This window comes from Euprymna scolopes, chromosome 11, assembly GCF_053919585.1.
Source record: "Euprymna scolopes isolate OS-2025 chromosome 11, ASM5391958v1, whole genome shotgun sequence".
Classification (NCBI taxonomy): domain Eukaryota; kingdom Metazoa; phylum Mollusca; class Cephalopoda; order Sepiida; family Sepiolidae; genus Euprymna; species Euprymna scolopes.
Window position 1 is genome coordinate 151,817,822 of NC_136492.1, and position 25,653 is coordinate 151,843,474.

General features: G+C 39.4%; 1 protein-coding gene across 12 annotated transcripts in view; it reads right to left on the reverse strand.

Moving 5' to 3' along the window:
• The window catches only part of LOC145288114 (apicoplast pyruvate carrier 1-like), a 243,266-nt gene that overhangs the window by 151,003 nt on the left and 66,610 nt on the right, over positions 1–25,653 (reverse strand). For 11 of the 12 annotated variants that reach the window (XM_080136181.1, XM_080136174.1, XM_080136177.1 and 8 more), the window contains exon 7: positions 15,792–15,903. The exons of the other annotated variant lie outside the window; for it this stretch is intronic. In XM_080136181.1, the coding sequence (XP_079992307.1) occupies positions 15,792–15,903 (112 nt within the window). The remainder of the gene's footprint in view (positions 1–15,791; positions 15,904–25,653) is intronic. 12 annotated transcript variants of the gene reach the window in all.

The following is a 25,653-nucleotide window of genomic DNA, read 5'->3' on the forward strand; positions in this document are numbered from 1 at the left end:
CACGAGCTCCTTAAGAGTGCTTAATCGCCTCCTAATAAGCATCTCGCTTGCTGCTTTGGTGCGTACTCGCGCCTTTCCAGTTAGCGTGTCCGAGACCCAATGGTATACGCAAACAGAATCTGTCTTTATGTGTAGCACCTTGCTCTGCCACTGGAGAGCCAAATTGATGCCTTTCAATACGGCATCCAGTTCAGCCAAGTTGATATGTTGAGAGTCATCTTCAGGTCGCAGCCAACATGCATCTTCCAGCACAGTTTCACACATCTCCAAGGCTGCCCCAATTGCTAGGGAGCTAGCATCGACCCATACATTCAGCTCTTTGCCGTCCACACACCAATTTCCCTGTGCCGGATCATTCTGCTGTGCAGATTTTAAGGTTTCGAACATCATACGATGTAGTACGGCGTCCCTTGCTTCATCATCCCAGTGGCTTGCCATGCACCACCAACACATCGACTCTGGCAGACACACCTTCATCAGTGGATACAGAGACCGTTCCAACACCGCAGCACGCATGGGACATTCCACCAATTGTGTTGACATTTACGTTTGTTTTTCTCCAAGACCGGCACCGGTCTGCATGTAAAATTGTCCTGGAGCATCCTGTATCAATAAGCGCCAAACATCGCGTCCCGTCAACATGGATGCTTATCCGCACCTTCGCCATATTCGGGCCGAAATAGCTTGAAACAAAAATGTAGTAGGCAAAAAAACAAAATAAATAAATAAATGTTCTGTCAGCAACAGTACAACTTCAAAATAGTCAATATCGCCCACTTCCAGAAGAGAGGAAATTCCTGTCCGTGATAACCGTGGTAAAAGAAGACACACTCCAATCGCCAGAAACACCCACACACACAGTTTGCAGGACACTGCCGACTCGTCTCTAGCCTCCTGCTTTTATAGTGGCCGGGAATTATCCATTTGCATAATCACATGAGACAGAAACGTGATTTTCCGAGAGTTGCATGGGTAAATGCTAATAAAAACCCCCGGACGCCATCTTGGAATTCTCTTTTTCCCCCCAACTGGTGACACAACAGACATACCCGAGGTAAGCTCTTTTTCCCTCATTTTAGTTATTGCTGCTTCTGCTACAGGAAACACAATAAAGCCACTAAGGTCCCAAACTAAAATATATGCAAGCTCTATGAAGTAAACCCCTGCTAGAAGTGGTATGAATATAAATGGGAATTGATACAGGAAACGGTAATGTCCAACGTCTTTTTAACATATGCATACAAACTGATAAGGTCCTTGAACCTTCTAAATCGAGCATAATTTTTTAAACGAAAACAAAAGATTCTGTTCAGTCATTGGCATAGCCTGCACTTTCGATACCAGAGCGTAAAAGAAAGAATATGAAAATATTAATAACTATCCAAATCTAAAATGAGAAATTAGTTAGACTATGGAAATATACAGACGGCAAGGATATTCCAATTTTAATTAGGACTCTTAGGGGCCATAAAGAAAAGTCACCATGAATGACATAGTCAGATTGACAAGATATTTTGTATTCTATTTTTCAAAACGCTGTTCTCTTAAGAACAGCAAAATAGTTAAGGTACAGCTTGAATGTATAAAATAAAATGAATTTACCTGATGTTCAAGGAAAAATCCGAGAAAAACCCTCCAAAATTTAAGGCTAATATATTATAATAATAATAATAATAATAATAATAATAATAATAATAATAATAATAATGATAATAGAGAGCACCAGGTCATGATGGAATACATAGCTATTTGCTTCACAGAAATTCACAACACTTTATGAAAGGCTAGTTCAGCACATGAAAATATGTGCCCAAAAAGCACATGTATCAGAATGGATGACTAAAAGTAGGACCACACTGGTACAATAAGACTCGGAAAAAGGAAATATCCCCAGCAACTATAGGACTATAATATGTTTACCTACAATGTGAAAAATACTAACTACACAACTGAGAGAACAAATTTATCATTTCGCTCATAACAACGAACTCCAAGACGAACAGAAAGGTGCTAAAATAGAAAAAGAGGAAAACACAACCTATCATATATAGACCAAAAGATTCTGAAGGATGTAAAAAGTAGGAAAAAGAACTTAGCCATGGCATGGATAGATTACAAGAAAGTGTATAACAGGATCTCGCAAGCATGGTAATAGAATGCCTAAGGATATATAAAATACCATACGACAACCAATTTGATGGACAATATAATAAGAACATGAAGAATTAAACTGACAGATGGAAAACACATAATTGAGAAGGATCTTCCAAAGTGATCCCCGTTACCACTACTGTTCATCATTGCTATGATGTCCTTGAACAATATTCTAAGAAAATGCCAAACTGGATACAAGTTCAATAATACAGATGAAAGAATGAACCATCTAATGTACATGGATGCTCTGAAAATGTCTGCAAAAACAAAGACAGAACTAGAGACACAATAAATACAACCAGGATATCCAAACGGACTTGTGTATGCAAAAGTGCGCACTGCTGATCATGGGCAGGGGGAACTACAAGCAACAGAAGTTTTAGTACACCACGAAAACAACATAAATCAAAAGAAAAATTGAAAAAAAAAGAAACAATTCAGAACAACAAGAATGCGCCTCGAAACTACACTATGCAGTTTAAAGAAACTAATTTAAGGAATAAACACGTGGGCAGTGTCACAGGTAAGATATCCTTGACCGTTTATGAGTTAGACTAAAAAAGAATTGAGGAATCTCGATCCGAAGAACAGGAAACTCATCACAATATACAATGCACAACATCCAAGAGATTATACTAACAGACTCTATGTGAAAAGAAAAGACAGAGGAAGAGGGCTGGTCTATATAGAAGACAGCGTAAATAACATAAAAAGACAGGATAGAAAAAACAGAGACGAAATATAAGACCAGGAATGAAAAATGGGAAAGAGAAACAGCTACACAGATGATTCATAAGGACCACAAAAGATAAGACTAACGGAAACACTTGGAAATGGTAACAAAATAGAAACCTAACCAGGGAAACTGAATTACTAATAACCGTCGCATAAGATAAAGCAAGTCTTTTAAACTCTTCGGTTTTACGTTCACGGGGAACATGAGTTGAAACAGATACATTGAGAGTATTGCTAGGGCCACTGCGAGGAAGATGTGCTCTCGCTACCGTGCTAGACAGTTACTTACGCCTGAAAGTATCTGAAGGTCACCGGGGTCACGTCTGAAGTATTGGGGGCAGGTGCGGATAGCTATGGAATGAACACAGATATGGACAGTCCTAGGCGGTGGATCGATGAAATCCATGGGGAACTTACGATCAGAGTAAAACAGAGTTTGGGGTCGCATAAGGTTACAGGGGCGTTTCGAGCTCTAGAAGTGTAAGCCATGTTTAGTTTCAGAACAGTTTCCGATGGTTCGTTGTTCCACACAAGTCCTGAGAGGTGACTGGTTTGCAGTAGACAGTTCCACAGAGCAAAAGATTCTTACCGTGTCGAGACGAAAAAAAAATATGCGAAATTGCTACAGAAAAGGTTTAATATTTATGGAGCAATTCTGATTGGTTGGTAGCAGAACGTTAATGAATTCGATTCGTCAGTTCCTAGCAGCATCGTTTATAAATAGAATCGCCCGACTGTGTGGGATCATGCCCCATTATAAATAAAAAATATTGCAACACGAGCCTTGCTAGGGAATTTAAGAATCCCAAGCTTCCGAGGGGACGCCCGTGAGTTGGATGACTGGCTACAGGCAGTCGGGAAAAAACAAGTAGTTTACGGTTTAGGAGACTCGGAAATGGTTCTTCTTGCATATGAAGTCACATCTAGAAACGTGTCCAGATTTATCGGCAGGCAGGTCCAAGAGAACCCCCAGATGACCTGGCAGCAGCTAAGTCAGCATTGATAAAAGAATTTAGAAGCGAAAGGACGGCCATTGATGCCGTCCGAGAATTATTTAGGCTCCGACAACGAGCCGAGGAGGAAATCAATATTTTAGCTGAGAGATTGTCCGAATTAGCGATAAGAGCTTTCCCGGACCAGTCGGCCCGAGAAGGTGGGCCGATACGTTCTGTTGGCTAATGTAATGGGAGAGGCTCTTCTTGATCGAGATATAAGAGCCGACGTGTTGAAGGGTAACCCCATTAAGCTAAGTGAGGCGGTGGAACTTGCGAAAACTAGTTATCGGGTTGGGGGTGCATTAGGAATTCGACACTGTGGGACGAAGTTAAGGAGAACCCTTCCCCTGTGAGAAAGCCGAGGTCAAGACAGGCAATGAAGGTTTAGCCTCCCCGGGAGATAGTCGAGGAAGACTGGGAGAAGGAAGCTGATCCAAATTTTTGAGAGTGGGACATTCGTTATGGCCACTATAACCACGTGCCTGGGAAAATGGGATTAGTATGTTTTAGATGCGATTATAAGGGGCATCGGGCGGCAGAATGTCCGACCCAATGGGGAGGTAACACATGGGATTTGCAGCCATACTGCCGCAAATGTAATAAACATGGGCACGAGTCTAAATAGTGTACCAGCGCAGGTGACCGTCGCTTAAGAATTGGCCGATATGCTCGACCAGAGCAACGACTTCCAGCCGAGGGTAGATCAAGAGGGACGGACGGGATGCTCCGCCTCAAAGAATGAGTGGACGAGTCACTCGAGTACAATCTATCGTAAGACCGACTTCGAGAACCGCCAGTCGCCCAGGATATAAGGGCATCGGCGACCCAGAGGGTGTCAAGGCCCTTGTGCTGTTGATTCTGTTTTTGTTAGATGAAAGCATTTGAAACAGCAAAATAATCAATTTTTTACCTTTTGCATAATCTAACCGGACACTTAATATTGTACAAAAAAATTATATAAAAAAGTAAGATTAATCAAAATGTTTAGGGTTTAATGCAGAAGTACTTGATAGTCTGTATAAAAAATAATGCTTTGATAAGAAAACTTTCAAGATTCAATATATGTTTGAGGAATTATATTAAAAAGTTAGGTGTTGCATAATCAAGCTGCACTCACTGTATTTGTTTATTAATTAGTTATCTGATCTGGAAATGGGTGAACATAGTGTTACCTGCAGTGTATATGTAGAATTTCTTATAAAATGATTCATTTGTAGGTCACTAAAGGTTTAGGGCAGTTAACCAATAGGTTTTACAGAAGAATTGAACTGAATTTTTCTTTTTTATGGCAGGATGGGGTCAATACTGCCGCAAATGTAATAAACATGGGCACGAGTCTAAATAGTGTACCAGCGCAGGTGACCGTCGCTTAAGAATTGGCCGATATGCTCGACCAGAGCAACGACTTCCAGCCGAGGGTAGATCAAGAGGGACGGACGGGATGCTCCGCCTCAAAGAATGAGTGGACGAGTCACTCGAGTACAATCTATCGTAAGACCGACTTCGAGAACCGCCAGTCGCCCAGGATATAAGGGCATCGGCGACCCAGAGGGTGTCAAGGCCCTTGTGCTGTTGAACGTGTGGACAGGCCGGTCATATGGTCAGGATTTATCCGAAACTGCGCTGTTGAACTTGTGGGAATACTGACCACAGGAGGACAGAATGCCATTAGACGGGAAAGAGGTTCCCAGGGCAGGGAGGGGGGGCGGACGCCGCACCACAGAGGTTATCAATGTCCGGACGGACGGGCCGTCGATGGGCGAGTAGTATTTGTTACCAGTACCCATGCAGAGCTGGTTAAGAAGAAAAAAGACGCCACTTAAGTTGCGTCAAGTTCTGACGAAAACAAGAGACTTGACCTGTCCTGTGGAGGTGGGAGGTGAAATTTTCACAGCTCTGGTCAACACAGGAGCAGCTGTGTTTTTGATAGGTGTGGATGTTTATGAGAGGCTGCTTGATACGGAACCTTTGCAGCCCGTGGATGTGGAGTTGACTGAGACAGATGGTATGGACCTTAAACTCGAGGAGACGACCAACATACACCTCAGTGGACGAATGAAGATGTATTTCGCGAAGAATTTACGGAAAGAATTAACGCTCGGTAATGACTGGTTACAAAGTCAGGGAGCGAGAGTCAGTTTTGGACCACCTACACTGACTATTTTGCCGGTGACAAATCCCCTTGACCAAGGCTGGGCGAACGAAGGACACCGTTTGCAAGGCGTCCGAACCAAAATTTCTCTTGGATGAGATGAGCTTCCATGATAAGGAAAGCCCGTTTAACGGCGAGAATTAAGGCTCGTCCGAACAGTGGGGAAATACGTTAGCTGATCCGGCAATAGTACGTTAAGAAAAAAGTAGAGATGTTTGACGAATAATAATAATGATACAGAGATATCCTAGCTTGAGCACCTCTCGGAAAATTGTACAAGTTTTTTGTTTGTTTGTTTTTTTAGTCGACGGTGAATAGCATAAATTTATTTTGTAGAGAGAAAATACAGCGAAACAAAGGTTTTGATTTTAAAATATTGTATAATTCTAACAAAGAAGGAAAGATAAAACAGTGTTCACATCCTTGTGAGTGGTCTGAGGAGAGGGAGAGAGAGACAGCTAGGCTCCACTGTGTGGGTGGAGGTAGTGGGGCGGGGTTCTGCATGAGTCGCTATCTGCTGACTAGGATAGTGTCAGTAGGAGGGGAAGCGAGTGGCGCTCGCACATGACATTCAGATACCTGATTACCGCCACCCCTTCGCGCACATTGGAGGGGGAAAATATGGAAATATTTTTTTCTTTTCATTTTTTTCTCTCTCTTTTTCCTCTGGCAGTGTACACCACGTGATCGGAACTTATTAATAAAGATTCGTTAATTATTTTTTTTTGTTGAAAACAAAAATGAGAATATTAATTTAATCAGTTCCTGAACTTTGACGAAACATTTTAGCTGCATTAATCTGTGTTTTTATGGAGCGATATCAATCGTTGTTATTGAGAATTTGAACTTTGAGAGTTGAATAAATTTTCTTGAAAATCTTTTTTCTTCTACTCCAGTCTGGGAGGATTTTATTTATCAAACTGAACAGATTTAGTGGGAGTTCAGTTGAGGATAATTAAAGCCATTAGTTTCCGATATTAAATGGACCTTTGGGAAGAATTAGAACTTTGACTCAGTCGGGAAGGATTTCTTTTGCGGAATATGAGTTAAGCGGCCGTAATTTTAATGGAGATTAATTGGAAATAATTATTAGTATCAATGAGTGAAGTGATAACTAAGTTAAGTGCACCCAATTTGGCGCGAAAGGTGATTTATATATATTTTTTTAGATTCATTAGTTTCATTGCGAGTAACTTATGCGCATGTTATTCGCGCTTGCAGATATTGATCAACAATAGAATTTCTTGTGGGGAATCAGAGTTTTGACAATCGCATTGAAGAGTTCAGCTAGCAAGGCCGTTAAATATTATGCATTTTAGTAATTAATTTTTTTCTGTTGTTGTTGGGATGAATTCTGGAACATTTCAACTGGACTGTTAGGATGGGTAGTGATTGTGGTTGGGCAGTCCCTTCGTGTAACTCAGTGTGTCTGAGAAGGGCTTGTTCGTGCGCACTCCCTGGGTGAGACGCTGGGGGCTTGGTTAACATTTTATAGTTTTTATAGATAGGAATGTGTTTGAATTATCGAAGAGGATTCGATAAATCGAGGAATCGTATTTTCTTTGGTGTTAAAAAAAATGGGAGGATGGCACCTCCGACCTTAAGATCCCAGTGGTAATTTAAAGATAAGGAAGAATGGTGACGACTCAATCGAGTTCTTTTATTGGGTGTGGTGACCGGGAACTATCTTGTTGGCGAATTGCTCTAATCGATGATGCCTGTTTTTGTATGATCTGCTGTCGCAATCTTGCTGAGAAATCGACGAAGGTGAAGGGTTCTTGGCCCTTGAGAAATTGTTTTGCTTTGATATATGACCACGTTGGTCGGTCGCGGTTGTTCCTTAAGTGGGCTACCTTTTGCCGGGAAATTACGAGTAGATGTATGACATATACTAGTTATTAGCGTAAATGTATTTTTTTTGATCAGTGCTCTTTGTACAATACTGCGAGGCATACAATTCTTTGACATATTGTAGCCACTGACATGAAACTGTTTTTATTTTTGGTCAGCGATCTTTGTACGGTGATTTTATGTGCGTTGCTATTGATATAACGTGTTCTTTCTTTTATCAGAATCTTTGACGATATACGGCATAATCAAGGAATTAGTATTGGGAGATTATTCTTGTACTTATTCTTGTGAGATGATTCTATACGCGTTGCTATTGATATAGTGTGTTCTTTCTTTTATCAGAATCTTTGACGACATGCGGCATAACCGAGGAATGAACCTTGGAATTTGTTCTCATTCTTGTTTGATGTTGTTGGCCGACCGTAGTCGCCTTCTTTCTTAAGCGGAGTAGCCACACACGCGGCGTAACTAAGGGAAGAGGGTCCCTGGTAGTTATTTGTTCTTTCATTTTTTTTCTCATCGTTCCATTGTTGGTAATGCGTCATCGATTGGGCGTGGCCGTGTTTCTTTATATACCTTATTGTTGGGCAGCCATCACAGTTGCTAAACGCACCCGGCCCCCATATGTTGTTATTGATGTATCAGTTGGACGATTGAGTCGCTGTCGATCCATTTCTTCCTGTCTTTGTAGGGGATGAGGACGATCATGGTGTTGTTCCTGTTAGGACTACTACAGACATCTACTGCGCTGCTAGTGAGGAGGGGTGCCATTTTCAGGAAAACTAGCGAGGTAATAATTACACAGTCGAACCGATTGGTGACACTAATGAATGATTCCCGGTCCTATAGGGACTTAATTAGCACCCATAGAAAAGGAATTGAGCAGTTTGATATATTAAGGAGAAAATTAATTAGTACCTATGAACAGGTGGGGCAATATATGCAGGTACTGAATCCCTTAGAGGACAAGACGCGCATTTTAAGGCGCCAGTGGACCGATCAAAGGAACCATTATCAGAGAAGTAGGAACCTGGAACCAGGCCTAGGAGAGCGTTTATACCAATAATAGGGAAAGCTTTAGAGGCATTATTTTGAGTAGTTACAGAAGAGCACCTCGAGTTAATAAGGACCCGAATAGAGTAGTTAGAGCGAGGTCAAAAAACGTTGACACAAGTTACCAGGGGGGGGTATCAATATTAAATATCACGAGAGAAGAAAAAAGCTTCAACCAGAACTTGCTCCCATACTTACGAAACTGTTTAAGCGCTGCCTTAAGGAGAAGTGCTTTCCGACTCCCTGGAAGACCTCATCAGTTTTCCCTGTATTTAAGAATTCAGGTGATAAGTCATCTCCCTCTCAGTACAGACCAATAAGTCTCCTGTGTGTTATGAGTAAGTTGCTGGAATCCATATTAAATAGAGAAATAGTCAACCACCTCAGCAGGAATAACCTTCTTAGTGACACACAATATGGTTTCCACTCTGCAAGATCTACCGCAGATGTGCTGACGGTTATATCCCACAGGATTAGTGAATCTCTTGACAAAGGCTTCCTTTCTAGGGCAATTGCTCTTGACATATCAAAGGCCTTCGACAAGGTATGGCATAAGGGTCTACTTCACAAGATTTCCAGCTACGGTATAACTGGAAATGTTTTCTCAATCATTAAATCATTTCTCTCCGATAGGTTCATAAAAGTAGTGGTAGATGGACAAAAATCGGAGGCTTGCAATATAAATGCTGGAGTCCCTCAGGGGTCAATCCTAGGCCAAACTCTCTTCCTGATCTACATCAATGACCTCCCTAAACACATACTTAAATCATTCGTTGACATCTATGCTGATGACACGACCATTTACGGCAACACATCAAAGGCTGTAAATGACAAAGTTCTCTCTGATTCTCTCTCCTCTGATCTCGAGCGCGTGGTTCAGTGGGGGAAGATGTGGCTGGTTACCTTTAATACATCCAAAACCAAACTCCTATCCTTACATCATCAACGCTCTGATCCCCATCTGGCATCAATTGTGATGGATGGATCTCGTCTGGGTGAGGTCCCGTGTTTTGACAAGCTTCTGGGTTTGACATTTACTCCTGATCTGAAATGGAACACGTACATCAAGTCTGTTGCCAAGGTCGCTGGAAAGATGGTGGGATCCTTCTACCGCTCCAGAAGATATCTCACTACTGATGCAATTCTCTATCTATATAAAAGCCAAGTACGTCCAAGGATGGAATACTGTTGCTATATCTGGACAGGAGCTGCTAAAAACAGCCTATCCTGCCTTGACAGAGTACAAATTAGACTTCGTGGCTTAGTGGGGGATGCCCTTTTCTCTACCCTGCAATCTCTCTCCCACAGAAGAGACGTTGCGAGCCTATCCTTGTTTCATCGTTATTTCCATGGCAGGTGCTCGTCTGAACTTCAATCTCTGCCCCCCCTCGCCAATCTTTCACGAAAAACACCCGTCTAGCTGAATCCACTGTGAAAAATTTCCCCCACTCTTTATCTGTGCCTAAATCAAAACGCGGATTCCATGAACAAAGCTTCTTTCTTAGAACTGCACGCCTGTGGAACTCTGTTCCGTCTGCCTGCTTCCCACCGGACTACAACTTGGATGTCTTCAAGTCCAATGTTAACAAATTCCTAATGAACCGCCCCCTTATGTAAACACTTCATCAAATCTCCATACTAATGTAATGTACTTGCAATAACCCTTATCCCTGAGTTGCTTCCGGGCCTTGATAAGTGGTGATAACTGTGTAAAAAAAAAAGTGCAGGAAAATAGGGAAGGTCTTAATGATATAATCAGTCAATTGGAAACCTTGCATGAGGAATTGTGGAATGTGGCTGGTCGAATTAAAACGATAGGTGAAGCATTTTACAAAGATATTTACAATTAATGCATATGCTGCGACGGTTACAACGAACCGAGCAGTCATTGGTTGAGTGGACAAATTGGAGGCCCTAGCGTTAGGACATTTGTATAGGGGACAAATCATTGGTATAGGGGACAAATTGGAGGCCCTAGCGTTAGGACATTTGCCCCCCAGTGTAATGAGCCTGCATCAGCTGCGAAATGTCTTAGAAGAGATGAGGCAAAAATTACCATCGCGTCTACGACTTCCAGTTAACCCCGAGGAAGGGTTGTGGGAATATTATAACACCCTGGGGTGTAGCGTGCGGTTAGAAGCTGAACAAATATTAGCGTTTGTGTCTGTACCTCTCTGGGATCGAGGAACCAAGTACGAGGTATATCAAGTTATTACCCCACCCATTCCCTATCCACTGGACACACCCAAGTTGTGGTTGGTAGCCAGTTACAGAAGGGAGACAGAATAAGTAGCGTTTAATATGGTAAGAGATAGATTCATGCTGTTGAATCAGCGAGAGGCAGGAAAATGCCGAAATAATGGTTTTGAAATTTGTCGGTCACAGAGTCCGTTGTATGTCATTGGAGATCATGAGTTGTGTGTGCTGGGATTATTTCAGGGGGATGAGAGAGTGATAAATCGCATCTGCAAGGTTGAGGTGGCAAGTGAATGTCTTTTGCCACTGGCTATGAGAGTAGCTGAGGACATATGGTTGGTATCCATCCAACAGAAGATGGAATTGCCCAAGGTGTGCGGAAACACGGCTGCTAGGATAATCAAAGTGAGACCACCTTTAACTATGGTAGAACTAGACAGGGGATGTGAAGTCCGTGGAAAGGGCATAGGGTTACCTGAGTATTATCAGGTTGAGGAACGGTATTTATTAAAAGCACCTGAGGTAGAGTGGGCAAATATCCAATTGAATAACCTTACTAACCTTGGGGAGCCTCTGATCCATCGTCCACCGCCACATACTCGACTTAGGTTACCAAAAGTTCTGGAAGGAGTTAGACGAATAAATTTGAGTGAATTGCAGGCCCGACTAAACGGTCTGGAGAATACAGAATCAAGGGATAGACTTCATAAGGTAGTTGTTACAAGAGCGGGAATGAGCACGCTAGTAATGATAATTGTGCTGTTGTTAGCGATTTATGGTGTATGAAAAGGATAAATGAGAGAAGGAAGCGAGGCGATTAGCATCTCTGGGCTGATTGCACAGATGGCAAGGGAGACCCTGGTTCGAACCCGCCTGTGATTCTGGAAAATGCGACTGCTGCTGACGAAACCGAAGGGTATCCCGAAAACCTCCCTGGCGCTGAGAGACAGAGGAACTGAAGACTTGAAGATTTCTTTTCTTTTCTCTCTGTTTTATAATATTTTTATATGACGCTGAACTGTCAATCGTCAAAAGGAGATCCCAACGGTGGCTTGAATGACCGTCTATTGAGGTGAGGAGACATCCTCAATTGAAAAAAAATTCTTACGAGATGCTTACAAGACCTGAATTGTGAAATCATAGGGTGAAATTTCAACTACGACTGCTTAAGATGAGAAACATTCCCCTAGCCTAATAAAAAGCGGATCCTTTGAGTACCCTGATTAAAGCTGTATACCCTCTATTTGCAAGACTGTGCTATTATTAACAAAGTGGAAAAAATCTTGTGAATTATGAGTGAAACTCTGTGGGAAAATATTTTGAATTATTACTGAATTTCTGAAAAAAATGGTAAAAGGGGAATAACTCTTATAAAACCCTTGAAAAATATTGAGTAACTTTTCTTTTGTTGGAAAGAAACAAAACTTTTGTTAAACAGGGGAAATAACTCTTATGAATTGAAAAAAACAATTACAATTTTGCATTTTATTGAGTGACATTTATAAATGGTGATTTTATTTTTAGTTATTATTGCTAATTGATAAAAAAATGAACAAACAAAAAACTTGCATGTGAAAAGAAAAAGAGACTTAATTACCTGATGAACACGTGAACTATGAACCGCATTTTATTATCCCTTATGAACTTATGAACTTTTGAGTTTCTGAAACCAGTGAACTGACTTTCTTGTGGACTTTTATATGGAAAAGGGGGAGAACCCTGATTGAAGGGTGGTTATTAAACTGTGTATATGTTATCTTTTTTCGGCAGGTAAATTGACGATGGGGAGAGGGAGGTGTGAAAAAAATCTGATGGCGAACTGTGGAAAGGATGGAGCGGTGTATTGAGGAATTAGATTCCATTGGTTTTATCGAAGCAATGCAGTCTAAGGGGCCGAATGTAACGTGATCGACCTGAGGGAGCGATTTTCCCCTCATTGAGGAGCTTCAGACTTCCCAGGGATCTGAAGAAGGCCGGGTAACTATGCTAAGATTGTTTAATTAATCCCGGACGACGGCGGATATCACAAAGGCTTGAAATTGAAATATATAAATATATTTTGCTTTATTGTTTGAAAAATCAGATATATATTTTGTGTTATTGTCAAACTCAGAGAGATAATTGTTATTGAAAAATCGACAACAGGGAATGTTAGAATAATGGCGTTGACATTGTCTGACCTGAAGAACACCGGCCAGGGGTTCTGAATGACAAGGTTTAACCTTTAAGATCATGGGAATTAAATGTTGATTTTGGTCCAAGATTGCAAAGCTAGTGATATGGCTGAATTGCACACCCGCAATTTCGCCGTTAGGGTTTTCCCAGATGCGTGGCGTGATTCGATTGGCTTAGGAGATCGTCTCCCCCACGCCTGACCTTACTATATAATGCTAGTATCGCGCGAAACTAGTCAGATACTTGGCAGATTCGAGATTGACGCAGAATCTCGAGATAACAATATCGCTACCTGAAGACGTGACCAACCCCCATCCTCCATCCGCCTGAGTGCCGTCTCCGAAGAGAAGAGAGATTTGAGACTTTGAAAAACGTGCTAAGAACTGAAACAATATATTGTAAAAAGACTGTAAATATTTTTTTGTGAATTTAACTCTAGTAGAATAGAATTTCAGGTGTCTGTTTTTCTTCCTTGCCTGAGCGAGCTTTGCTATTCGTTTTCAGCATACCAGGAATCTGATGTGACCGTCTCTTAGGGAATCAGACATCACGAGCCGAAGTTTTCATAAACGATCAGGGTCCTTGCATAACGTCCCAAGAGAGGTGGGCCAAAATTCTGTACCTCTACAAAGCTACCATTTGCCCATGTATTTTTGCCACATTAGGGCTGGTGCACCTATTACTAGTCTTTCGCTTTTGAACAGAGTTCAAAAGAGAGTCTTCAACCTGATAGGTCCTGAACTGTTATCCATCCTAACCCTAAAACTGTCCCATCGACGAAATGGTGCATCCGTCTGCCTGTTTTACAAGTATTTTAATGGTGGATGCTCTGACGAACTACAAGCCCTTGTACCCGCTCGATGTAAATACCCTCGACAAACTCAAGAAGCGGCCAAGACCCACCTCTACACAGTAGAGATCCCTAGATGTAAGAAGGCATTCTACTCTAATAGTTTCTTTCCCAGAACTGCTAGACTCTGGAACTCCCTTTCGGATTTATTTTTTTCCAACTGACATGCAGAAGTTCAAGTGTATTGTGAATAGACATCTCTACATAGCATTCATGCAACTACTGTCCCCGATAGTAGCCCCTACATGAAATTGGCACTGTGCCTTGTTTGGGGTAAAAATGGAATAAAAAATATTAGAACCAACCACATCAAAGCCAGGATCGACAAGACACGAGAAAACAGCAAATGCAAACTCTGCGGACAAAGAGACGAAATAATTAACCACAAAATAAGTGAATGCAGCAAACTAACAAAAAAAAAAGAATATAAAATAGACCTGATTATGTGGGGAAGGTAACACATTGGCAGTTATGCAGACAATTGCATCTTTAACACTTAGGTAAATGGTACAAGCACAAACCAGAAGCCATACGGGAACATTAAAGTAACAAGATTCTATAGGACATAGATAAACAAACAGATAAACCCATTCAAGCAAGACGACCATACATCATAATAGTTCTAACAGCAGACCACATACTAAAGATCAAGGCTGAGAAGCGGAGCAAATGTACAGAACTGGCCAGAGAGCTCAAAGGAATCTGGAAAATGAAGAAAGTCAAGACAACAACACTAATAATAGGAGCGCTAAGAACAATACCGAAAAACTTTGACGACAGAATGGGAGAGATTAGAATAAGAGAAATGGCTGAGAATATACAACGGATAACAATAATGAAAACTGCAGAAAAATATAGGAAAACCCTTTAATGATCAGACTAACACCACACTTGAACTACAGCTACAAACTGGACACAAAAATGGCTACAGATGTAAAATGCAAAGGAACATCACCTGTATCAAGAAAACTGAAACTGTATAATTGTAAGGTACCCACTGCGGCCCTGCGTCTCGATCATTCATCTCTTGTGTGTGTGTGTGTGTGTGTGTGTGTGTGTGTGTGTGTGTGTGTGTGTGTGTGTGTGTGTGTGTGTGTGTGTGTGTGTGACCATAAACTGGCACCATACCAAATAAGTGACTAGAGTGGAGGACGATGGAAAGACCGAGGAGAGAAAACATGCCAGGCTTTCGCTGGATGGGTACAAAGAGTACTGGGACCTTTGGGAGGCTTATTGCCACCTAAACCCGAGTGAAGATTAGGGCCGCTGGCAAAGAAAAATCTAGGGTAAGCAGTTGTTGCGATAACGCAAATTCGTTTGCACAGGTTATCGAAAAAAGTGGCGAGTACTGAAAATCTTGGTAGACTTGTTGTCACTCGGACTTAAGAGAACACCACAAATTGTTCTCAAAGAGAAATCTGTGATGAGGGCCTGGTTGACTACTCTTAGTGAGTAAATAATAAATTAATGTAGACACAAAGTAGTCCCTTACTTTTTTCACGTGTATGTTTTAGCGCATATATAAACTGGTATTGATACTTATATAGCAGCAAAATGCATTTCCTACTGAAGATAAATACATAAAAATAACTTAGCCGCAAAAAAAAAAAACTTGCGATTGTTAACCAACCTTGTATAAAGTTATAATCACCACCGATGCGTAATTATTGCAGAACATAATGAACCATAGATGGTAAAATAATTTCGTTTTCAACATCTGCATCGTCGTCATATCAATAGATCTAGTAAGTAAAACAAAAAAAAATGATATTTAGTGTATCAAGATTAGTAACGAGTACATAAAAGTTAAAAAGCAATGATTTTCAATCTAAGGGTAAAATAATCATACGTAAAAGGTCCATTAAACGTAAACAAGTTAGACTTGTGATCACGTTGTAAAATGTGACATCATGTGAAGATATATATTTTACATATATTGTTATACATTTATACCTGCAATAACATTTCTAATCCAAAATTTTGAAACTATTGTTTACAAATAAATTTAATTTTGAATTTAGTAGCAATGTTAACCGTTAAGACAATTTTTATGCCAGAGCATTTTCCCATAAAATAATGTAATCCAACAATTTATACCCGGTAATCTAATCTTAGAATATATATATATATATATATATATATATATATATATATATATATATATATATATATGTATATATATATATGTATATATATATATATATATATATAAAGGCCTCCTCCTCCTCCTCCTCCTCCTCCTATATCTATGTGTTTGTATACCCCTGAGTTATGTTACACTGGATTTTTTAACTACATGGAATTAAACTTTTTTCAAATATATATAGTTGAAATTAGTTCATTTAAACTTTAATTCTGACAATGATGTACTATGGACACCATATTTGTGTAATTACATCCCCCATTTCAAATGTGAAATAAATAAAGGCTGATTTCACAATTCTTTTTGATGACTAACAATAAAATTAATTATTTTTAATTAGAAAATTTAAGCCTTATACCTGCGAAAATTTATTTCATTTTAGATACGATCTAAGTATTATTTTCTTAGACTATTGATTTTTTTGGTGCGTACTGTATATCTTGTTATAAATACGATTTCGTAATAATTTTTAGATAAATTTGGTAAAAATGATTTCTTTTTTTTAAGTTGATTTGCATAAATGATATGTCATTGGTTTTAACAAGGCTATAAAGTTCTAAAATATATCTTTAGTTTTAGAGAGAGAGACAGAGAGAGAGACACAGAGAGAGAGACAGAGAGAGAGACAGAGAGAGATGCGCGTATGTTTGTATTTACTAGCTAATCAAATAGGTTTTGTAGAAAAATGCAAAAGTACTGATGAATTAATGAATTGATTTGAGAAGCTTAGAGTTTACGATGATGATGAGGTTTGGTATTTAATAAAATATGGGTTTATATAGAGCTCAAAATACTCACATTTTTGGTGTTGAATTTCTAGAATTGATTTATTAAAAACAAATGATGTCATAATTTTTGTTAGTTTTAAAATGATTATATACGTTGTATATATATATATATATATATATATATATATATATATACATATATATATATATATATATATATATATATACTTTTTGCGTTTTATTTTTTATTACCGTATCTTTCTGTTAAGCTACATTATTGTTTCAGCTACCCGGCCGTTTTTTTGTTTTTTTTTTTTTGCTGTCTATAGCTTCCTCAGACTATTACAGAAATGTTCGTTATGACGGGATGAAAGAGTGAATGATGTCAGGGGAGGGGTGCGAGAAGAGCGGGAAAAAAGAGGAAGGGAACAAGGGGGAAAGGTGGGAGGGAGCTCATGTTTTAGTTTTGGAGTTTAAGGACCTCATGTGGTTTTGGGGGAGGCTCTGGGAAGTTCATTTCTGGTGTGGCTGAGGGCATAGGGATACATGGAGGGGGAGGGGGATATGTGGGGTTGGAGGAGGGGGATTTACTTTAAATTCGAGTCTTAATGTTTAAGTTTTTGGCGTCTCGTTGGTGAGATGATTTCTTGATAAGTATGTCTTGACCTGTTGGGTGTTCGCTTAGGTTCGGAGGCGGGGGGGAGCTATGATTCGGTTTATTTATTTGGTTTTTATTTGTTGTTAAGTGCTTGGAGAGGGTTAGCTAGCGACCGTGCGCGCGAGCACATACATGCGCACGTACACGCATATATACTTAAAGAAACGTTCACATGTACACATCATCTCCGCTCTGGCGTGCAAATATATGCACATATGCGCGCATGCATGCATAGACACCCGTGCCGAATAAATTAAACATTCTCAACTCTAAACGAGAGATAACTTGCGGTTGCATGCACAAAAGAAAATTCAAATATGGAAATACAAATAGCCCCTCCGAAAAAAAAAAAAAAACACCGTCAGACAAGGACTTATATTAAGCACCTCTACGGTTAACCACGCAGAAACTTAACACCCTCCATTGCGGATCCTTGCCCCTAGCAAACGGCTAACACCCCCAATTTCTCTTTTTCTTCCCCCCCCACCGCTGTCCTCGCCACAAAGACTTTAATCTTTTAATATAAACTATTAGCACACTCTGAATATATAACGCTTATATAACCTTAATACAGCAAAATCACATTAAATCATTCTCCCCCTTCCAAGATCGAACTAACGCTACAACTATTTTTTATTGATAGTCCTTTAGACAGAAATCTCTAACCAAATTTCAATTTGCCAAGTCTAACATTTAACATCGCCTATTAAACTGCACCCCAATAAGTAATTAGTGCTGGTTATACCAAGACTCTGTCCTCATCAATTTAAAGCCAAAGCTTAATGAAAAGCAACTTAGAAAACACTCTTCCCCGGGCCTCAAACCTCAAAGCAAAAATAAGAACCCTATGATTTCTCCCCCGTCCTTTCCACTTGCAACACTCTCTACAAATAGAACTAATTTAAACCCCTCCATACTATATAATTAACACATATAAACTTATGCAATTAAAATAAACATTACTAACTCATTCAATCTAGAAACATTTATGTTTAAATTTACTAAAAATTCTTTACGACAATGGCAACCGCCTTTCATTTCCTTTAAATTCTCCTCCCCCACCCCACGCACATCCCCATACTCCCATCCCCCATCTAAAATTCCTGACTGTCAGTTAAGGTCCGTCCCACGCGCATACTTGGCGTACATTTTCAACTTCCTTCCACCCAGCTATTTTGTCGTTACTACTAACTAGACTCTGACCTTCATTCGAGTTGAAAGGATCTGAACACCCTTATAGCTGACCGCTTCGACCCAATTATTAAACCCGCCTGATTCTGTAAAACATGCACTCCCCATACGCAAAGGACGAATAAAGATTACAATTTATCAACACTAACCAAGGAATACCCACGGAATCATATAACAAGGTATATACAAGACAAACGCGGAAACACCATACCCAATCTTGGAACCAACTAAACAACAATCTTTTCATCATCTTTTTCAGGACAGAGGTAATGTCTCTTTCCTACATATCTCTTGATAAAACAAGCTCTCGTTGTGAATTAGCAAACCTTTCTCACTACGATTAATAACACAATTCACTGAAACGCCACACAGGAAAGAATTTTTTCTCGTTATAAATGAGCATAAATGTATTCTGATGCCTATATCTTGCGTGTTTATAAACAACCTATATCACTTGTCCTTGCATTCAGGAAATTCAGGATTATAATATTGATAATATTTTCATGTCCTAGAGATATGTATCCTCCGGGATATTGTCTACCGAGCTCTCTGCTCTGCTGACTAAGCTCATATATACATTATTCCTTTATGCCTCACTATTGTATGCATGTACCCTAATTATTCAACTCTGTCCCAATTTGACTAAATTTCAGTTTAGTTATTTATTTCTTCATTTTATTTTATTCTTCCTTCAATATCCATTACTTTTATTTTATTTGTTATTTTTAATTCTATTTTTATTGTTTATCCCTTAATTTTATTTACCTTTTCACTATTATTATTATTAAAAATATAATAATAATAATATATTCCCCCTATAATCCAACCACACCAATCGTCCACATCCTAATTATTTTTGTCTTTTTATCCACCTCTATGAACTTTGCTACTCTATCTTTATACCTCTGCCTTATACGCTAACCCCTCCTTGTACATCTAATAACAGAGCAACCCTAGGATTATTACTACATATTTATTATTATAGCCTTACAACTACCCACTCAGACCCACCCCATAACTTACTACTTTAACTCACATCTGGCCCTTCCCTCACCACAATGAATTAAAACCCTGGTGCACGACGCCCCATGTAATCCACTCCACAGCCTTCATTAACCCCCATAACATCACGCTATACCATAGTCTTCTTATAAGTAATGTTGTGATATCCGTCACTTTTGTTCAATCCAGCTTTGAATACACCCTTTCGCCTTAAGTCATCATCATAACATTTCTCCTGAAATTATACACCGTCTAAAAGTGATGTTATCATCTTGGATGAATCTGTTAATAAAATATCACTGCATAGAAAATATGCTTCTTACATACCGATAAAATAGAATTACCACCCATCCACATTATACCTCCCCCTGAGCCTTAAAACATATACTACCTACATTTAAGACTATGATAGAGACCCTATACACCTTTTTGCATTACACTCAATATAATACGCTCCTCTTTTATCTTAGAATTCGATACAACTCCCCCAACATCATCTATAATTTTATTGAATTATTTCGTTCCTGATAAATCCCACGCTAGACATCGCATTCCCATTATGTTACCTAGCATCTTCTCTACTCTTCTGATGAGAACCATTAGGCTTCGAAATGCCTTGACATAAAGATATATATATATATATATATATATATATATATATATATATATATATATATATATATATATATATATATACTAGCAAAAGTACCCGTCGTTGACTGGTTTCAAAAACAGCCTACAGAAAATGGACTCTGATTTCTAAAAGTATGATAGGTATGAAAGGAAGAGTTGTAAAGAGATAGCTTCGAATTTGAGGGTATCAAAACCAAAGCAAAATATGATGAAAGTAAAAATAAAATAGATAACCCCCATAATTTATTATACCATACCTGTTCACACTGAAACACTTACCATAATATTCTGTGGATCTATATTAAAAAACCTTGTTAAACTTTGTGACATATTTCCATTCTATGGAGGTCAGGTGCGAACGAACACCCCATAATTTTATTATACCATATTTCTTTAAGCTGAAACATAATTATCAAAGTATACTTACGCAGATAGATATGAAAAGTCTGTATTAAAGTTTGTGCCTATTTCGATTTACTTGGCTTTTTTTCACAGTATATCAACCCTTTCTTGGGTTATTTAATATCGAATTAATATTCATCCGGAAATAACGTATAGATACTATTTTATCGAATAAAATATAATTCCAACTGTTATCATGGGAAATTGAAAACAGACTTTGTTTTGCTTGTTTCTCGAATTTATAATTTTATCTGATTTCGATTCCGTTCAGGATTTTTTTGGTAAGTTTAATAATCTCGATGGTTAATATTACTTTCTTCTCGTATTTCAAACATTGCAACACCGCTCTGGTGTAATTCAAAGGTCGAAAAACCGCTCTGGTTCTTTCAGTTCGTCTCAACACCGCTCTGGTGTAATTCAGTTCGATGCAACACCGCTCTGGTGCTTTCAAAGCCTAACACCGCTCTGGTGCTTTTTAGTTCCAACACCGCTTTGGTGCTTTTAGTATCCTGCCAGTCTCTGGTGTTTTTTTTCTTTCCCAGCTTCTGCTGGTTTCACTCTTTTTTAAATGGTGCGCTCAATGTTTTAGCCAATTGAATCCCGCGTGACACAGCAAGAAATAGTAGCACCAGATACACCGAGAGAGGGGGAGAAAATAAGCGGGAAAAGAGAGAAGAAAATGCACTAATTAGAGGGGGAAAGGAAGAGGATGGAGAGAGTAGAAAGACACTAATAGCGGGGAAAAAGAAGGGGAGGTAAATAGAGAAAAAGGAAAATGAAATGTCTACACTAGTGCAATGATTGAACAAATTATTTTGTTTTTGTTTAGAAAAAAAATATGTCAGGTTTGAAATGTTCAAGGACTCTATCATTTTGCATGCGTATGTTCAAAAGAAGTTTTACATTAGTGATTTTTTTCTGTATTAATCCCGATTTGTGTACATACCACTTTTCATTAGGGTCCAATTCATAGAGCTTGCATATATTCTTGTTTAGGACTTGAGTTACTTTGTCGTGTCCCCATTTTTTATATTGGTGTTGAAGTAGAATAGGTCATTCTGATATAATATGCGCTAACGTTTCTTCCTTCTCATTCCACAGTGTGTATATCCATGGTTTTGTAGATTTTCAATGCATCTTTTGCCTGTTTTCATCGAATTTACAATATCGCTATATATTCCCGGCCAGTATACGAAACTCCGCTTAACTGCCTTCATTTTCAATATTCCCGAACATCTCGTGTAAGAATTTCTTAAAAAGTATCTTTGTTAACACCACTTGATCTCCGTGCATCAATATGCCATTACATAATTAAAATATACTGCTCGCTTTAATTTTCTTATACTCTTACTACTTTGGCTTAACATCATTTTCAGCAAACTCATAGTCTGGAGTTTTCATACAGGATTTTTCTTTAACAACAGCCCGTTATGTTCCCTGGGGTGTTAGTGACAACAAGGCTTTTCAAATGTGCAATACTCTCAACCTCTTACGCTAACTTTTGCAAATGAATTTGCGTTATCACAGTAGTTCTTTTCATTAGTATCGCATTGTCAGTAACCATTTGTCTGCACTGTAATTTGGGTTGTAATAAGCCATCATAAAGTCCTAGTCCTCTTTGGCTTATCCAGTGAAGGTATAGTTAGTGGTTTCTCTACTCGGTTTCTCTAACATCTCTGGCTCTTCGCAACTATTTGGTGCGGTAACAGTTGATGCCGACATTTTTTTGGCGGGATAGGGGAGTGATTACAATTATACATTTTCGTTTTCCTGATTCCATGTTGTATTTTTTATTTAACTTCCGAGGAGGTATCTACCTGCGTGGCACAATGGCTAGCCCCTTTTTAAAGCAGCCGGGGGCTTCTACATTAATAACCCCTATATCTAGCTTCTAAACTTGTGCCTGACTTTGTGATGAAGTTAAAAACGTTTCATGCAGGTATTTTGTGGGTTTGGGAACGTTAGAGCGTGTCGGTTGGACTTGAATGACAGGTGTTATGAAACTTTTAGCAGTGTCAAAATCATTCAAGAAAGGCCAGACTTACGCACGGATATCTGAAGTTGAAAAACAAAGCATTGTATGAAACGCATATTTCTCTCTCTCGTTCTTTCTCTCTCTCTTTCTCTATTTCTTTCACTCCCCTTCTCTCTCTCTTTTAATGAAGATAGAGAGAATAAAATAAAATTTCATTGTTGTAAAACAGTTGAGGCTTTGCGCGCTATACGCGATGGATCGACTAAATGTGCTCCTGGTTGTTAAATCTTAAATAAACTCTATATATATATTTATAAAAATGCATTTGTCGCTATTTTTCTACAAATATTCGATTTCAGCATACCATTAATGCTGACGTTGGAAAGATGCCTGTAATGACCACACAAGATGCGACCGATGCCACACAGTTATAACTGATGACATATTGACCCGTTTTTGTTGATGTTTCCAACATGTGTCTATCGTTTAGATATCGTTGGATATCATTTATTCCCTGGGGAGCTGGTTGCGTTCACAAGATGTTCCTGCACCAAGTAACCTTCCTGGGGAGGCGATAGTGTCACATTATTGCCGTAAATCCAGGATTGTTTCTAGCATAGGAACAAGCACGACCCTCTGGAAAAATCCACAGACACAAGAAAAGAAAAATCAACCACTAGACAAATACAAAATCCACGGACGCAAAACCAAAAAAAAAAAAGAAACACAAGATTAATCAAAGTCCATGGAAGCACAACAACGAAGAACTCAACTCAAAAACAGCCACTTCAATCTAGCATCTACAAAGAAAAAACAAGACACAAGAACACTTAAGAAAAACTAAGGTAGGTGAATATTTACTCTGCTCTGTTTGTTACTCTGCAATTTTTTAGTTTTAATAATTTGTAAAAATTATTTTATGGATAGAGGTTTTTGTTTAAACGTCGGCTATTTAAAATATATATGTAGATAAACATGGCTCAAACTAACTTACAACAATTTAACAGAGTCGAATCTTTACTGGATTAGTGAATCTCTTGACAAAGGCTTCCTTTCTAGGGCAATTGCTCTTGACATATCAAAGGCCTTCGACAAAGTATGGCATAAGGGTCTACTTCACAAGATTTCCAGCTATGGTATAACTGGAAATATTTTCTCAATCATTAAATCATTTCTCCCTGATAGGCTCATAAGAGTAGTGGTAGATGGACAAAAATCGGAGGCTTGCAATATAAATGCTGGAGTCCCTCAGGGGTCAATCCTGGGCCAAACTCTCTTCCTGATCTACATCAATGACCTCCCTAAACACATACTTAAATCATTCGTTGACATATATGCTGATGACACGACCATCTACGGCAACACACCAAAGGCTGTAAATGACAAAGTTCTCTCTGATTCTCTCTCCTCTGATCTCGAGCGCGTGGTTCAGTGGGGGAATATGTGGCTGGTTACCTTTAATGCATCCAAAACCAAACTCCTATCCTTACATCACCAACGCTCTGATCCCAATCTGGCATCAGTCGTGATGGATGGCTCTCGTCTGGGTGAGGCCCCGTGTTTTGACAAGCTTCTGGGTTTGACCTTTACTCCTGATCTGAAATGGAACACGTACATCAAGTCTGTTGCCTAGGTCGCTGGAAAGATGGTGGGATCCTTCTACCGCTCCCGAAGATATCTCACTACTGATGCAATTCTCTATCTATATAAAAGCCAAGTACGTCCAAGGATGGAATACTGTTGCCATATCTGGGCAGGAGCTGCTAAAAACAGCCTATCCTGCCTTGACAGAGTATAAAATAGACTTTGTGGCTTAGTGGGGGATGCCCTTTTCTCTACCCTGTAACCTCTCTCCCACAGAAGAGACGTTGCGAGCCTATCCTTGTTTTATCGTTATTTTCATGGCAGGTGCTCGTCTGAACTCCAATATCTGGTCCCCCCTCGCCAATCTTTCACGAACAACACCCGTCTAACTGAATCCACTGAGAAAAATTTCCCCCACTCTATATCTGTGCCTAAATCAAAACGCGGATTCCATGAACAAAGCTTCTTTCTTAGAACTGCACGCCTTTGGAACTCTGTTCCGTCTGCCTGCTTCCCACTGGACTACAACTTGGATGTCTTCAAGTCCAACGTTAACAAATTCCTAATGAACCGCCCCCTTAAGTAAACACTTCATCAAATCTCCACGCTAACGTAATGTACTTGCAATAACTCTTATCCCTGAGTTGCTTCCGGGCCTTGATAAGTGGTGATCACTGTGTAAAAAAAACAAAAAAAAACAGCTTCTACAAGAAAACACTGCGAGGAGAAATAAGAAAAGGATTCGAGGAAGAATTGTAGAGGTGGATAGAAGAGGGAATTCTGAAACCGTGGACAGGGGAAGAAAAAGGAGTGCTACCATTACTGGCGGTTGTTCAACCCACCAAGAACTAAATTAGACCGGTACTGGATTTCAGAGAATTAAACAGACGCGTAGCCTGCCACACTGAAAACTAACTCAGTGGTTGAGAGATAAAGAACTTTAATGGAACATTCGAATATCTATGTATCTTATATAGACTTCAAGTGTTAGCGCCAGGTCATGGGCCCCTTGATTTCTGAGAACTTCGACTGAAGTAAAATAAAACAAGAAAGGGGATTGACGTATGCAAAGAGGTTATGAGGCAATGGAGGAGGATGGAGTGGGCCACTTAGATTGTCAACCTGAAGTCGGCTTATCTCCAGATCCATGTAGATGAAAAACTTTGGCAACAACAA